The sequence below is a fragment of the Cariama cristata genome, unplaced genomic scaffold (genome assembly GCF_000690535.1).
Source record: "Cariama cristata isolate BGI_N322 unplaced genomic scaffold, ASM69053v1 scaffold22560, whole genome shotgun sequence".
NCBI lineage: Eukaryota > Metazoa > Chordata > Aves > Cariamiformes > Cariamidae > Cariama > Cariama cristata.
In genome coordinates, this window is record NW_009593310.1 from 1 (window position 1) to 15,631 (window position 15,631).

The 15,631-nt window shown below is 40.6% G+C and overlaps 1 protein-coding gene across 1 annotated transcript in view; it reads left to right on the forward strand.

Annotated features, from left to right (window-relative positions):
• Positions 1–36: 36 nt before the first annotated feature.
• The window catches only part of LOC104169162 (vesicle-fusing ATPase-like), a 24,902-nt gene continuing 9,307 nt past the window's right edge, over positions 37–15,631 (forward strand). The window contains exons 1-8 of the mRNA XM_009709996.1: positions 37–246; positions 1,954–2,049; positions 2,694–2,850; positions 3,952–4,085; positions 5,251–5,317; positions 5,512–5,591; positions 14,149–14,283; positions 15,113–15,226. Coding sequence (XP_009708298.1) covers positions 37–246; positions 1,954–2,049; positions 2,694–2,850; positions 3,952–4,085; positions 5,251–5,317; positions 5,512–5,591; positions 14,149–14,283; positions 15,113–15,226 — 993 coding nt within the window. The remainder of the gene's footprint in view (positions 247–1,953; positions 2,050–2,693; positions 2,851–3,951; positions 4,086–5,250; positions 5,318–5,511; positions 5,592–14,148; positions 14,284–15,112; positions 15,227–15,631) is intronic.

Genomic DNA, 15,631 nt, shown 5'->3' on the forward strand with positions numbered 1-15,631 from the left:
CTGGGGAGCAACTCTGTGGAAAGGGACCTAAGGGTCATGGTGGACACCAAGCTCAATAGGAGTGACCAGTGTGCTACTGCCACAACAGAAGCCAACAGGATGCTGGGTTGCGTCAACAAGGGCATCACCAGCAGAGATAAAGAAGTTGTTATCCCACTCTACTCAGCACTTGTCAAGCCACACCTGGAAAACTGTGTTCAGTTTTGGTCCCTGCTATGCAGAAAAGATGTGGATGGGCTGGAGAGGGTCCAGAGGAGGGCCACAAAGATGATCAAAGGACTGGGAAGCCTGCCATGTGAGGAAAGGCTGAGAGAACTGAGTTTCTTCAACCTTGAGAAAACAAGGCTTAGGGGAGACCTTATCACCATGTTCCAGTATTTAAAGGGTGGCTACAAAGAAAGTGGAGACTCCCTTTTTACAAGGAGTCACATGGAAAAGACGAGGGGTAATGGGTACAAGTCACTCCTGGGGAGGTTCCAATTGGGCACAAGAGGAAAATTTTTCACAATGTGAACAATCAGACGTTGGAATAATCTCCCCAGGGAAGTGGTGGATTCCCCAACCTTGGACACTTCTAAGATTCAGCTGGACAGGGTGCTGGACCATCTTGTCTAAACTGTGCTTTTGCCAGGAAAGGTTGGACCAGATGATCCCTGAGGTCCCTTCCAACCTGGGATTCTATGATTAAATCCATTTAATTCCTGATTGCTGCACAAGGTAATCAACAGACTTGCAGGTTTACAAATAATCCTAGTAAATGGAGCTGCTCCGTATTGTGGAGCTGCAGCTGTGCTCAGTAATACATCTACAGCTGGCTTTAAAGTCTACAGGCATCTGAATAAAGTCTCCGGCTTTAAAGGCTGTTCTCAAGTTGTTTTCAAGAATTAAAAATCTCTTCTGATTCCAGTGTGAGCTGCTTTGGGTTCCTGGTGTTAATCTAGTTGTGACTGAGAAATTATTTACAAAATAATATTGCAGTATTGCTGTCTCTCCTGTGTATTTGCTTCCAGTCTTTAGCTTTTAAATGTCACTGGACAGTTTGGGAATGGCAGAAAGGAAAAAGGTGATGCTTTTCGTTTAGAAAGGAGTGTGATATGAGCTGAGCTAACTGCAGCTTATTTATTCCAAGTAGTACTGATAGTGCTACCTTGGGAAGATTTGTAGCTTTGGTTGAACTGAAGCAAATAAAGACAAAGCAGAAAGAAATCTTGTATTTACCAGTCCCCTTAAAGACTTTCTTGTATGGAGAGGAAAATGCATGGTTTGAATAGAAAACTAAAACATCTTGAAACAGAGGTGTGTGAATAATTCTTATTTTTGGCTTAGTTGCCAAAGATGGCATGGGTAGATTCAGAGTTGGGTTAACCTAAACTTTAATTTGTCTTTCTGAAAAAAGTTGCGCAACGAAGGAGGCTACATCCCCTTCCCATCCGGCACCCAGAAAAAATAACGAAGACTTTTTCCTACAGCCTCTAAATGGAAAGAATTGCTCCCCACCCTAAAGGGAACCTACGTAACTCCAATAACTTTTAGAAGTTTAAACTTAGATGAGATCAGTTCCATGCTGGGCACTAGTCTGAGCCTCACTGACACTTGGTTTATGTAGTCAAGGTAGCACAGCAGCAATAAGGATGGTGCAGAGCTTCTATCCTGTTCTTAGCTGGGATGGCTTCTCTGAGATGTGGGGTCATGGCCATACTCTTCACTTTGACTTTCCACCCAGTGGAGTGGAATAACTGTTACTTAATGACTAGTGGGGCTGGTATATGGATGTGGCTCTGTGAAGCTGAGGATTGCTCCAGTGGTATCCAGTATATGTCCAACAAATGTCCTGTTAAGAAGCATTTTTCTTATTGACGCAGACCAACTACAGGGTTGGATCCGTGGATGGAAGTTGATAAGGGGTCATGTGCAGTACTATTGTACTTGAGTATCTTTTATTGCCTTTATTAGGCCAGCAACAAAGTGGAAGTGGACATGGAGAAGGCAGAGAGCTTGCGTGTGACAAGAGGAGACTTCTTTGCATCTTTGGAGAATGATATCAAACCAGTAAGTAGGCACTATGTAACTCCTGTAATAGTCACCTGGTACAGTTAATGAAGTAAGGTAGCAGCCTCCTTCTGGGATCAGACACGCAGCGGTGCACCATGGGCTGACATACTGTGTCCTGTGTTGTAGGAATGAAAGAAGGGAGCCTCTTTCTGCCTGCAGTACTAAGGCTTTGTTTGAACAGTACCTTTTGTTGTATGCAAGAATCATAAAAAAGGAATAGAACAAATAAAGAAAGCAACCTGGAATTTCTTCTCCTTGTCGTATGTGCACTATCCCTTTTAGGCTACTTCATTTAATGGATGGTAGCTTTACTATGGACTGCAGTAGGAGTTTTAAGCCTCATTTTTGAGAATTGTCTTTAAATGGCATGGATTCAGAACCTATTGGCAACTTGCACTGATTAGAGTTTGCTCTGAGGGTATACGAAAAGATGTTTCTAAATGTGCCTGGTCTCCAACAGTGTTCAGTCCTTTGAACTGAAATGTTGTGTGTCACAAGTGAGTCTTCCAGTGCTGACTGTCTCACTTAAGCATCTTCCAGAGCCTTGGTCCTGGTTGCTTTGGTGATGCTTAATTGTTTCATGTTTTCCTGATGTGATGCAAAATTTCTTGGTAAAATAAACGGTCCCTCTCTTAATACAGGCATTTGGAACCAACCAGGAAGACTATGCAAGCTACATCATGAACGGTATTATTAAGTGGGGTGATCCAGTAACAAGGGTATTGGATGATGGGGAGCTACTTGTTCAACAAACTAAGAACAGTGACCGCACTCCTTTGGTTAGCGTTCTTCTAGAAGGTAAATTTAATATTTTTTTTTTTTCCTTAAAAAACCAAGTGACTTCTGTAAACTATTCCTATCAGTTGCACAAGTGGTCATCTGTTATATCCTGCAACTGTATGTAAAATGAAGTTGCTTTAGATATTAAAACTGGCTTCTCAACCTGAGAGAAATCCTATTCTTGGAACAACAGAGAAGTGAATGTACCCAGTTAATAACCTAAATGTGGATATTTTGCAGTGCAGACATCTCTAGCTGAGTTAGTTGTCTCTTTGAAGTCACTGCAGAACTCATCAGTGTAATTAGCTGAGTTCAAACAACAGTTCATCTGGCCACATTTAGGTGTCTGCTGTTAGTCAGAGGTGGATTACTCTCTGCCTAAACTGGTACTGACCATGAAGGGTCTAGGAAACTAGTTCCACTATTTGCGTTACAGATATTGGAGTCGAATCTGTTGTTTAGCCCTTCCCTCTTTCTTTTCCTGAAGTCAAAAAATGTGGATTACTGCTATTGCTTAGCGATCTGTAGCTTTGAAATTAACCTTGAATAGATCCCCTGAATAATTTTGCGTGCTTGTGGCCAACATATGCTTGTATGCAATACCTTCTTGCACTCCAAATTGATTTGTATTTGGTGTATAGATTAAGATGTGTCTTTGATCTCTGTTTGAATTATTCTGGTGTGAAATCAGGCAAATAACAGATTGTTTTTGTCAATATTTATCTGGCATTCATACTGTTGACTTGTTTGCCATGGTACCTGCAAAAATCATGTTTAGAAGGGGCATAAACATAGTTCAAGAAGTTTCTCAAAAATACAGACACATGCTAATTTTGGTGCAGTGACCAGTCCTTCAAAATGTGTAATGTCCTCTTTTGTATTGGTTTCAGGGCAAATCAGTCTGCATGTGCTCAAATTAGTTGCATGAATTTCCTTCATCTGGAGGACTGGATTGCAGTAGGAGTTAGCGTTTTCCTTCTGCAAGTAGAAGGAAAGGTCATTTCAAAATGCAGATACCTCTGAATGAGATTATAACCATGCTTAAAATATCATCCATGCTGAGCCTTACCAGACCTGTTTTCTCCCTTGTTTTTTCATTATATTGGTCCTTTGTTTTAGGTCCCCCCCACAGTGGGAAGACTGCTTTAGCAGCAAAAATAGCAGAAGAATCCAACTTTCCCTTTATCAAGATCTGTTCTCCTGATAAGATGATTGGATTTTCTGAAACGGCCAAGTGCCAAGCTATGAAGAAGGTATTTATGTGTCCTGCTCTCTTGCTTAATTACAATTCAATTCTGTGTTCTCTAGTGGACAGAAAAGTGAATTACCCTTGTCATTGTGTTTTCTGCTCTCTGTAGGTCCTAAATTCCTATGCGTATATTTATTTACAAAGTTGAATGAACATTTTTGTGGCAATGACACTGACTCAGGGAAAATTTGAAGACTCTGTCCCAATTGGGTCTGATATGTAATCATGACTAACAGTGGAAGAAAACACCTGATCCCTCATGAGCAAGTCTGGAGCTCTGTCTGCAAAGATGAAGGCAGGAAGGGCTTAGGGTTGCACTTGGAAAGAATAGATCCCAAATGAGACTAGGAACAGTTACGAGGTGGTAATGTTTAGTTAAGAGTTTTAACAGCTTGGGGAGCAGGAGGAATGCAAACAGGTTGAACATCTTGAATCATTTCAAGTAGCCAGATGGAATGAAGGAGACTTCACTTACTGAAGCAAGCTAGTGCTTACTTTTCTAGCTGAATAGTACAGAATGAGGCATGTAAGTGAAATGTTACTCTAAGATCAGTTTGTTGCAGGATCACATAGTTTCTAAGAGAAGCAATGTGCTTGTAGCTGGAAGGCCATTTTGTAATTTAGATTCAAAAAGGAGCCTTTTGGACTTCCCTTGAATCAGCGTATGTTGGAGGTAGGCCTGCAGTACCACTGATGTCCTTAGTGCTACTTACTGTTTAAATCCAGAACTTTGCAGGATACTGGTTTGCTGCTCTATAAGGAGTGATGTGCAGGCTTGATCCGTACCTGAGTATGTCTGTTCTCCCCGCAGTATGCTGCTACAAAAAGTAACCCATATCCAGCCTGGGTAGAAAAGCTTCATAATTGCATTACAACTGAGGGAGATTCGGTACTCTTATTTTGTCCATTGCTTACGACTGAATGCAGGGCAGCTGGCTTTTTGCAAAGTGTATGGGGTTAATCAGCAAAACTGAGCTCTGAATTTGTTGAGATGGCAGTGTTTTATTAAATGCAGGTAGAGTCTAGTCTCTTTGTACTTCTCTTTTTCATTCTCTGTTTATTCCTCTAAATACTGCTGTGTTTAGGTAAAAGCACATCAACGAGTCCTTTTAGGACTATTTTAGTTTTACTGCTGAGATTTAACAATGAGTCATTTTGCTGTTTTTTAGATCTTCGATGATGCGTACAAGTCCCAACTCAGCTGTGTTGTTGTGGATGACATTGAGAGACTTCTAGGTGAGTTAGGATGATGAGAGAGTGCTACGTTGTCTGCTGTGCAGAAATATTGAAATATTTGCAATATTGAAATATAGCAATCTGGAAACGATCTGGAACCGTTTCTTTCGGGAGCATTGAACTGTTTTTGATACAGTGAAGTGGCTTAAATGTGCATCTGCTTAGTGGGCATTAAAATGCATTTTTCATTTCAGATTATGTCCCAATTGGACCACGGTTCTCTAATCTGGTGTTGCAAGCCCTCCTTGTACTGCTAAAGAAGGCCCCCCCTCAGGTAAGAAAGTAATCGAGGGGTGAGACACCCTATTCCTATAATAATTTTGACAGTGGAGAGCTTTGTGTCTTGCTGATAGCTGCTGTGCTGCCAGTGGTATTAGTGCTATTGTGTCTGATTCAGTCAAGTTAATCCTAGCCTGCTGCTGTTCATTCCGTTAGACATTTCTAGGATAACCACAAAGGATTCAGGTTTAATTACCTAATTACTTAAGGCTGAATCTTCTGCAGTTAGCCCTGGAAATACTGACTAAGGAAACAAGTTTAACTTTCACCATGTAAAATTTAAACATGCAAGCTGTCTGTTTTCTGATTAACTAAGGAACTGTTTAGTCGAAATCAATCCCTGGCTCAACCACATGCTCCCTCCTTATTTAGAAATCAGTTTCTAAGTAATGTGTGATTTTGGATGTCAGGGTTTTAATTTGTTCTTAACTTGAAATTATCAGGTGTTAATTACACTGGGTGAGGAAAGCTTAAGATCTTGCATCTCATGCTGATCCTGTATTTGCTTTCTGGCTTGATGAGGTTTAAGAACATCACAAGTGATAACGTTTCTGAAGCTTGCACTGAATTAGACAAACAGGCATGGACTCTTCTTTTTTGTTTGGCATTTTTCCTGTCATTCACTGTAATTCTACTGTGTATTTGAAAGTGTCTGCATGAGTAAATAACATACTAACAGGAAAACCTGGAAGGTTGGTGTCAGGGAAAAGCAGAGAAGCACAGCCTGGATGAACTCAATTTTTTTGTCATTTTTAATATCCTGGAAACAGTAACGGATGTGTGAATATTGTTTTCATTAGAGAGTTTGGTGAAAAGACCTTTCAAATATAGAACTTTGAACTAAATCATAATGTCATGGGCCCTGAAGTTCCCCTTGTGACTGTCAACCTGGGAGAACAAAGATTTTTTTCCCAGTGAGCTTTCTATGCCATGTGAAGTCTCTAACATGAAACTTGGATTGTGTTATCGCATATCACAGAAAGGCTGCCTGTGTGCAACAGCACAACCATTTTTGATCATCATAATCTCATGTAATCGTTGACCTATTGCTGGGTATTTCCACAGTGCCAGGAAATGATTGTTCCCATAAATCAACAGGGGAAAATAGAACTTGATTTGGTTCAGTTGTTGAAGGAACTTAAAATTTTAAATTGTCCATTTTATCGTTGCATCCTCTGAATGTATTTTGTGGCTTAGATGCACTTTCGTTGGCACCCAAGTCTCCCTGAAAGCCGGATGCAGGGCTTGAAGCTCTCAGATATTTGCCAAGTTTATGCATGTTGCTGGAGATTTGTACTTTGCAATGTTTGAAATGCCCTTGAGGCTGGAAGACTTTGGGTTGACAGCCAATATTATGGTGACTTAAGCCATAAATTGTTGGAGGGTAGAGAGAGAGTGTTTTCTGAGGAAGTGTCACTGTTTGATTGATGATGTTGGTTTTTTTCTTTTTTTTCTAAGTGTCCACTATTGGCTACTGTGGAAATTAGGACACTGGGTTAGACAAACCCTTTGGGCTGACCTAGTTTGACAGTTCTGATCACAGGGTTCTTCCTAGAATGTTTGTTTCTTGTGAGCTCCCTGTGATAGTCATGGCATGTGGGGATTTTTTTTCATTAAAAAAAGATAAAACGGTTTATAAGAGGTAGGGTAAGGCAGGAAAATACCTTTCTTTTATAGACCTTTCTGCCTCTGTGAATATTTGCTGTGAAAAAGATTGAATTTGGCTATGGAGACTCTTGGGGGTTTTTAAGCTCAAGTGAGGGAGATAATAATACTACTGCTGGTTAATCAACACCCTTCCAAGTTCCCTCTGAGGTGACTAGTTCCCTTGGGGAGCAATTTATTTGGAAGTAATGGCTGGTTTCAGAGGGTTTATTGTAATTTGAGATGCAGATACATGCTTTAAATGTACATGAGGAGAATCAGTGGTACTAACCTGGTCTATGAGGTCAAACCAACGCAAATTTCTGTGGGATTGCGATCATGGTTTAGGTCCATTCCTTGTAAAAACAGAGTGTCCTGGGACATGCCAGGCATATCCCTCTGCTGAGAGAAATCATTGGCAAGATACTGGAGAGACAATACCTGTTCTCTGTTGCTATCAGATTGACTAGTGAAATGGTAAAAAGCCTAAGAAGCCCAAAATATAGAGTTGATTTGAAAAGTTTAGAAACAGGAATGGTGAAGCAGTTGAAATTGCAAGCAAGGAGTGAGTGGGAAGCAGAGGGTGTGTTTCAGCAGTGCAACTCTGCTGCTCCCATCTTTGTGGCCCAGATTGTGTATTCACATGGTGTTGTCACATCACTTGCAGAGAGTATACCTAATGTGCAAGCAGCTTCCTACAAATACCGTAGGCTACGTGTACAAGAGGAGCATTTTTGGGATGAAGTGTTATTAATTATGCATTGAGGTATATGTCTTTGTTGAATTGGTTTATGAAAGCTGCTTCCCAGACTCCCCTCTTCCTATTGAGGCTACATTATTTTAACGCGGTGTGGGAAGGGGAAATACTTGAAGCTTCTGGTTTTCTGGGCTTTCTGGCTTGTTTGTACTTTGCTGAAGTTTTGAGAGTGAACATGTTAGACCGTAAAGAAACTAGAAATATCTCTGAGTTTGCTTTAAATTCCCAGTCACAGCTCATGCTTGCTAGTTCCACTCAGCAATACTTAAATAGTGGTATCTATTACTACTAGTTCAAGAAGACTGAAAAACATTGCATTTTGTTTAGCATCTTTTTTTAAACCAATTAAAAATCTTTTCTAAAATGGATTGAAGAGAAGAAAATAAACCATGTTCTCCTAGGTCTTTATTTCAATCAAGTTTTCCTGTGTTGTGCAGGAGAAGAGACATGGGGGGATAGAAAGACTGAAAAGGACTGTCGCAGCAGGGAGCCAAGCGGGAGAAAAGGACTTCTCTGAGAACTAAGCAGCAGCAGCTCCGAAAGCTGAAGCTGCTTCATCTACATGCAGAGTCACACAAGGCATGGAGACACTCACCAGCCCCACAGAGTTTTCACATGTGCTTCCCTGCTGGTTCCTGTGAAAAGCTAACAATTGGCTCAAAGGGTGAAAGACCATTGCAGCATCCCTGCACTAAGCTGGGCGTACAATTTGTGCAGTGTTATGAAATGTCTGGCTTAGCGAAATGCTCTCGACCACTCTTATGGATGCCCTTCCACTGCTCCCAGAGGCCCCCAGCCCCTTTCCTCTCTGAGACACTGGAGGCTTTTGCCAATTTATGAAAGTTGACGGAGGAAAGGGGGGAATAATCTCCTTGTTTGATATAATCCCAGATGCATTTGTGATTCCACGTCACTTGGTGTGAATTGGAAGCAACTCTAATCAGCAGTGACTTTACCTTTATACTTGTAAACCTGGGGAACTGTGGTTTTGTCCCATTATATGTGAAGAATTGTTGATACCCCAAAACACATGCATAAAAATATACAACGGTCCAAAGTTGAGTGAACAGCTGCTGGATGACCGACAGAGGCACTTCAGTATCCACCAATACTTAGTTATAGCATAGTTCAAGTTCCCCTCAACTCCCCTTGCCTAGGGCTGCCTAGATTTGCTGAAATTCTGTAATTTGAGACTCCACTGACACATTGAGACTCCCTTTGCTTGTAGCAGAGTCTATGTAATTCTTTTATGTTCTTCATCTTTGGTAGTCAATGCAGTAATACGGTGCCCATTAGGAAGTGAATACTGTGTTAGAAGAATCGACCTCGTAATGCTTGAAAATGTAGTCGTTTAAAACTACTTCCTCTTTTGATCTTCGAGTCCCATAGTTCTCTGTGTGATTATATCCTCGATTCAGGTAAAATCCCTATAGTAGAGAGGTGAAATCTGGGGTTATCCCACTTCTAGAAGGCAGTGAGGTAAGATAATGCACCTCTCTACTGGGTATCCCCCCATCAGTGTAGAGGGATCTTGGGCTCCAAACTGGGGCATTTTTATTGCCTAAAAATGGACAGGATGAATCCAGACTTCAGTGATGTGCCTGTATCTAATCTCTGTTGATGGAAGAACTAGGCCTAGAACTGTCCTGGTAATGAGTCTTATACCAAATAGTCTTAAGCTGTTAAAAAGCCAAGTTCATCCTTACTTGGTAGTTACTCTCTTCTTATGCCTGATTTTTGGAAGTTCAGTTGGATCCTGATCTTTTGTGGCCAGAACACATGGGACGTTGCCTTTGCAATGGCTGCTGTAGAAATTAAGAATCAAAAACCGTGAATATTTCTGAAAATGGGGGCACTTTAGCAGTACATCTCACAATAGCAAGAATAAATCCAGTGATACCCTGTGGTGTGTTGTCACTGCAGAACAGTTGGATGAGTGCAGCTTTTTCAATTCAGCTTGATGGCTTTTCATGCTTTTGTGGTAATGCCTGGGGCAAAACATTTCTGACTTGTAGGTTTTCCACTTGTTTGCTGAGCAAATTGCCTGAAACTTTGAAAAGTACAATGGACTCCTAACATTTCATTTTCTTTTAGTAGTTGATATAGCAGAGATTATGCTCATTTTACGGTAACTGGTTTTCCAGTGGGTCAAGTTTAAAGGTAGCAAGTTGAAGCACATAGCTTCATTTGAAGAAAACAGGGAAAAAATCAGTATGTTTTGGGTGGAGCTGTTAAAAAATTTGAACTGCTGTTTTGCAGAGTAGACTTCTGTTCTCAGAAGTTTTCAACCATTCAGTTGTCAGTGGTGCAGTGTCCTGAGCATGGATCCTAACAGAGATATGTAAAAATTGCTGATGGATCTCACCTGTCTTAACTTATCCTCTTGCTTTTGAGCCTTGTTAAGTTTTTGCCATTCTTAGTGTCATGCTTGCTTGAGTTCAACTGAACTCTATGGTGAAAGCAAACATCATTTTGTTCAGGTTAAAACCGATGCTTGATCATTTCATGTGGTGCTCCCTAGTTTTTATCTTGAGAAACAGCAGTTTTCTCCTTCATCTCCTCTACGCCATCTATGATTTTATAGACCTCTGTGTTTACCCCCCCATCAATTTACCGAGAGTCTATTTAGGGAATTTATTCCGTATTTCTGACCATCCCCATTGCTTTCCTCTGATTTCTCCATCACAGTATTTGAAATTGTATTTGAAAGGGCTAGGATTACTTAAGGTCTTAAAGAGCACCCTGGATTCATACAGTAGAATAATGACTCTTATTTTACTCTTTTTCCCATTCTAAAAATGTCTGAGTGTTTGCATTTTGAGTAAGGTTTAGCATTGAGCTGGTGTTTTCACAGAACTTGCCACAATGACCGGTTGCAGTGGCTTTCCTAAATGGCAATAAGAAATTTAGAGCCATTTTTGTGTGTGTAGTAATTGTCCGCTGGCCTAATTTACAGCAAGTTTGGAATTCATCTGACTAAATGTGGCTGTCAGCGGTTTGGTTTTCTACGACTGAACTAGTTGTTTAGAAAATAGTTTGCTGTATGAGCCCAGAGTGTAGGCAGCTTTTCTGGGAGGAGGTATGTGTCATCTGGGCTCCTTTAACTAAAAAGGAAATGTGGAGAATGAGGTCATATGTGGACACCTGAAGTTACAAGAGGTAAAATTCACCTCACTAATTACGTTTCTGTGCTGTTTACATCTTTTCCTGGTGAGACTTTTTAGTCTCTGATGAAACTCCAAACAAGACTCCATTTTTATTATAATTAAGCATGGGCTTCATCAATGTAGAAGTTGCTCAGGTAGCACCCTTCAAGCAGTTAGTCTGCAAGTTGTTATTCCCTTGATTGATGTCTTATCTGCTGTGCCAGACACTGTACACATGCTGTTAGCTGTATTTTGGGAACAGATACTGCTTTGCTGGCTGCAGTTGAGTGTTTGTTTTGTTTTTTTTTTCCCCCTAAAATGCTCATAGTTCATGGGAAACTGTTATTAACACAACCCCTTACCCAAGCTGTTCTGGGTTTTGGGAGTTACATACAGTAATAAACACTTTTTTTAAAAAAAGAATTGCTATAGCTTGTAAAGCAGACTGGTGTTGGTGGTATAGCATTGCATGGATTTGTGCTTGCAAGAGTGGGTTGGTGCATGTTTTGGAGGTGGCAGTTCTGTTCAAGAGTTGGCCTTTGGCTTCCTTTTTACCCTGATACCTTACCTGTATAATGAGAAAACTGTTTGCAGGTACCTAATAGCATGCATATGACTTGCTACAATTTTTTTGCATAAGATAGCAGAAATTCTCCTTACAGAACTTATACTTTTTACTGAGTTGTAGCGTGTATAATATCAGATGTTAACAGCATTATTTATCAATTGAATAAAAACTCACTGAGGACACTGTGTTGAGGAAATACAGAGCAACCATGCAAGCAAAGTAAATCAGAATAGAGATGAAATTTTCTCAATCAAATCCCCTGATAATCCCTGTCTCTATGTTCTGAAGATTTTAAGCATGCATCCATTCTGCTGTCATGTGTGCTGTTATCCCAAGTATATCTTAGCAAGTTGAAGGCACCTTTTAACCTTGTCTTTGGGTGGTAACTTCAGAGCAAATGTCAGAGGTACGACGCTTCTGTGGTTCACAAACAGGTGATGGTTCAGGTGTTCTTGGGGGACTCATTTCACACAGCTTCCAAGTCTGTTTTACCAACCATTTGCACAGATGAAGATGGCTAAAGTTTTGTCTTCATGTAGACAAAAATCTTTTCTGTTGCCGAGCATCATTTATTTTTCTTGGTCTGTTAAGAGCTTTAGCTGAAAATGAACACCTGATGGGGCTTTCTGAATTCCTTGTAGGAGTGAAAATCAAATGCCATTCACTTACTCTCCACAGAGTGCATTGTTTTTTCATCTTTGCATACAAGATCTTCCTGAATTGCTCAGATTTGGCTCGAACTTGTAAAACGACAAAATATTTTCCTGGCCTTGCTGCACAATGACCATCAAAAAGGAAACAAATAATGTGCAGTTGTAAAGCTGTGGACACACAGAACATAGTGGAAGCAGCAGCCTACAGAACAGTTGTATTTGTGCTTTCTGCAGACATTGTATGCCCTTCTCAAGGCTACCTGCAGACATTTTTAGACGCTCAGACCTTTTTTTGCTTGCTGCATGCCACCAGCAGGCAAGTTTTGTCTAGTAATAAAGCATTCCTTACTCCCACTGCAGTTTTAAACCTGGCATTTCTGTTGTCAGTTCAGGAATTGGCTACATTTCCCTATTAAGTTGCCCGGTAGGTTTCTGAGGATTTCCCCCTCTAAAGAGGTGACTGAGCTGGGGAGTGTGGTGCCTCCTGAGGTGTAGACAGTGATTAATACACAACATTTCCCTCTCAAAGGCTTTGAGTGAAGCTCATGACCTGCGGCATGCTCTGATTTCAACCTGCCAGCCATTGCTTCCTCATGCTATCTTGACCTAAAAACAAACTTGAAGTGAGCACTTAAGTTCGTTACCAGTTGTGGTGCTTTCTCATTGTTCGTCACCCAAAGCAGAAGTGTAATCTGTTCAAACACAGAAAGTCAGTGAATGCAATGGTGCTCAGGGAAAAAAGACCATGTTTTGCATCATCTTCATCAAAGCTGTATTAAATTTAAGTAGGTTTTCATACTTTGTCAAAGGAATCCAAAGCACTTATGAAATAATTCTGGATGCTCTGAGGGAATAGGTTTTAGATTTTGGTTGGTTTTGGTTTTTTTATAATGATGAACAGAGTTTTGCATCACAAAGTTGAAATTTAGAACGTTTACTCTGTCTCTGAGCTACAGCTAAACTTCAGTACAGCAAATGAGGAGGATACTTGACCAGGCAGGGCTGGCCATGGGCTGCTTGTGTTCTGAATTGGAAAATGGACTGATCACCGCCGATAATCCCAACAGCTTCTTCCGTCAGGCAACATTTATTGGTGTCTGAACACTGCATGGTAAAATGCAAGTAGCATCAAAATGGCAGTTGCAAGATGAACTAACAAAAGTTGATTTTTATTCGCAGTTGATGTTTGCCATTCATTGCTCAGGCCAACTTGGAATTGGTGTGTGCACTGTCGGCTTGAACTCAGAGGCTGCCAGACGTGGAACTGTCCTTTTATATAACCACACTGGCAATGGGAAGTCTTACAAACTTACAGCAACCTCTACTGTTAAAGCATGGGCTGTAAAACCATTGGAACTGTCTGCACAGTGGCAGAGAATTCACTGTACCCACAGGACTTCTAAAGACAGGCTGTTCCCCCCGGAAGTCAACTGTAATTTAGCTTTTGGGAGTGGGGGTTTGCTCATGCTTTTAAATTTACTGAGGATTCAGCTATTTCTAATGATGACTTTAGAAGGAAAAGTAAGATAAAAAAGCTGCGAGTATGGGTGGGTCTTCTGTGTACCATAATTTTTGGTGGCATTACTCTGTTTTCTGAAATCTGATCCTAGTCTTGTATGGTTGATGTTGACTACTCCAATTACTGACAGATTTAATCCTATTAATTTTAAGTGGTATTTTCCATTGGCCATTTTCCATTTTTCATTTGTAGTTAGCCGAAACTTCCCAAGGCTGTTTTCTTTCTTGTTTTTCCTTTCTTGACACTTACTCCATTGTGTGGACAGGGGCGCAAGCTTCTAATCATTGGAACCACCAGTCGCAAAGATGTCCTGCAGGAAATGGAAATGCTGAATGCTTTCAGCACTACAATTCATGTGCCCAACATTGCAACAGGGGAGCAGCTGATGGAGGCTTTGGAGGTGAGAAAAAGTTCCAGGATGACAAACAAGCTCAGAATTTGCTGGAAATGAGTGATTTTTGCAGTAGCTCTGCGTTTGGGAACACTGTCCAACTTAACGTTATGTTATAACATAACAGTTCTAGGACTTCTCTGAATTACTTTTTCATACAGTAAATTAAGGCAACATGAGAGAAGAATGGTAGATCTAGGGAAGAAGTTTTTAGGAGTGGATTAGAAGATTCTGAGGGCATGGAAGTGGGTAATGAATATAATTGGGACAGTTAAACTGAATGTGCCTGGAGTGTGCCAAGCTCACACAAATTGGAACTACATCAAATGAAGATGTTTGTTGCTGGAGAGATTATAGGTTCTTTATAAATTCGTGCTCTTAATGGCTTCTTATTCTATGGCATAGTGGAAATTGTAGTGAATATTGAAGGCTGTTAAAATAAACTTAACAGGCAAATCTTCTGTGCTAACTTGCAAAATTGTCACGATAATATCACCAAAGCCTGAAAGACACAGACGCTCTTGTGGCAGTTTTGAAAACTTACTGTGACTTGAGCCACTGTGTTCCTTCGAGACTCTAATCTGGGGAAAACCTAGAACGCATCATAAAAGAGAATCACAAGCTGTTTAATTAGAGATGGTATGCAAATACGCATTATGGAATAAGAGAATCTAGGTATTTTGCGCCTTGTCTAGATATATTGCAACAAATTTTCCTTCTAAGCTAGAAAATGCTTTCTAGCTTCTCATTCCCTTTTTCCTGAGTTAGGTAGCATTATTCCTACTGACAATCTTCTGTTGTTGATTTTTTTTTTTTTTTTTTTTCCCTTCCCCCCCAGCTCCTGGGTAACTTCAAAGACAAGGAACGCAGCACTATTGCACAGAACGTCAAAGGGAAGCCTGTCTGGATTGGTATCAAGAAGCTGCTGATGCTGATAGAAATGTCATTACAAGTAAGAATGTTTCTGGTCCAGGAAGGACTGGGGTAAACAGAGCAGTCTTAGAGGTTCCGACTTCTCTGCAGACTCCTACTTTAGATGTGTGGTAGGAGCCTTTGAATCAGTTTAATTGAGAAAAGAGCTAGAGTGAGAAGCAATTTTCTGAACAAAGAAAACACCAGGTCTCGGTCCATGGAGAGATCTTTAAAAACCACGGTGCCTATAGGCTGTTTAGAGCTGCACTTCAGAGAACAGCATCTGGCAATGGGAGGGATTGGATTAACTTACCTTTCATGAAATTTCTTCTCTACACCCAGCATGTTAAGATTGCAGATAGCAATCACTTGGGAATTTTTTTTTTTTTTTAAAGGAAAAAGGTGCCTGTGCAGGTGTATGTGCTCTTTCCTTGAAGACGATACA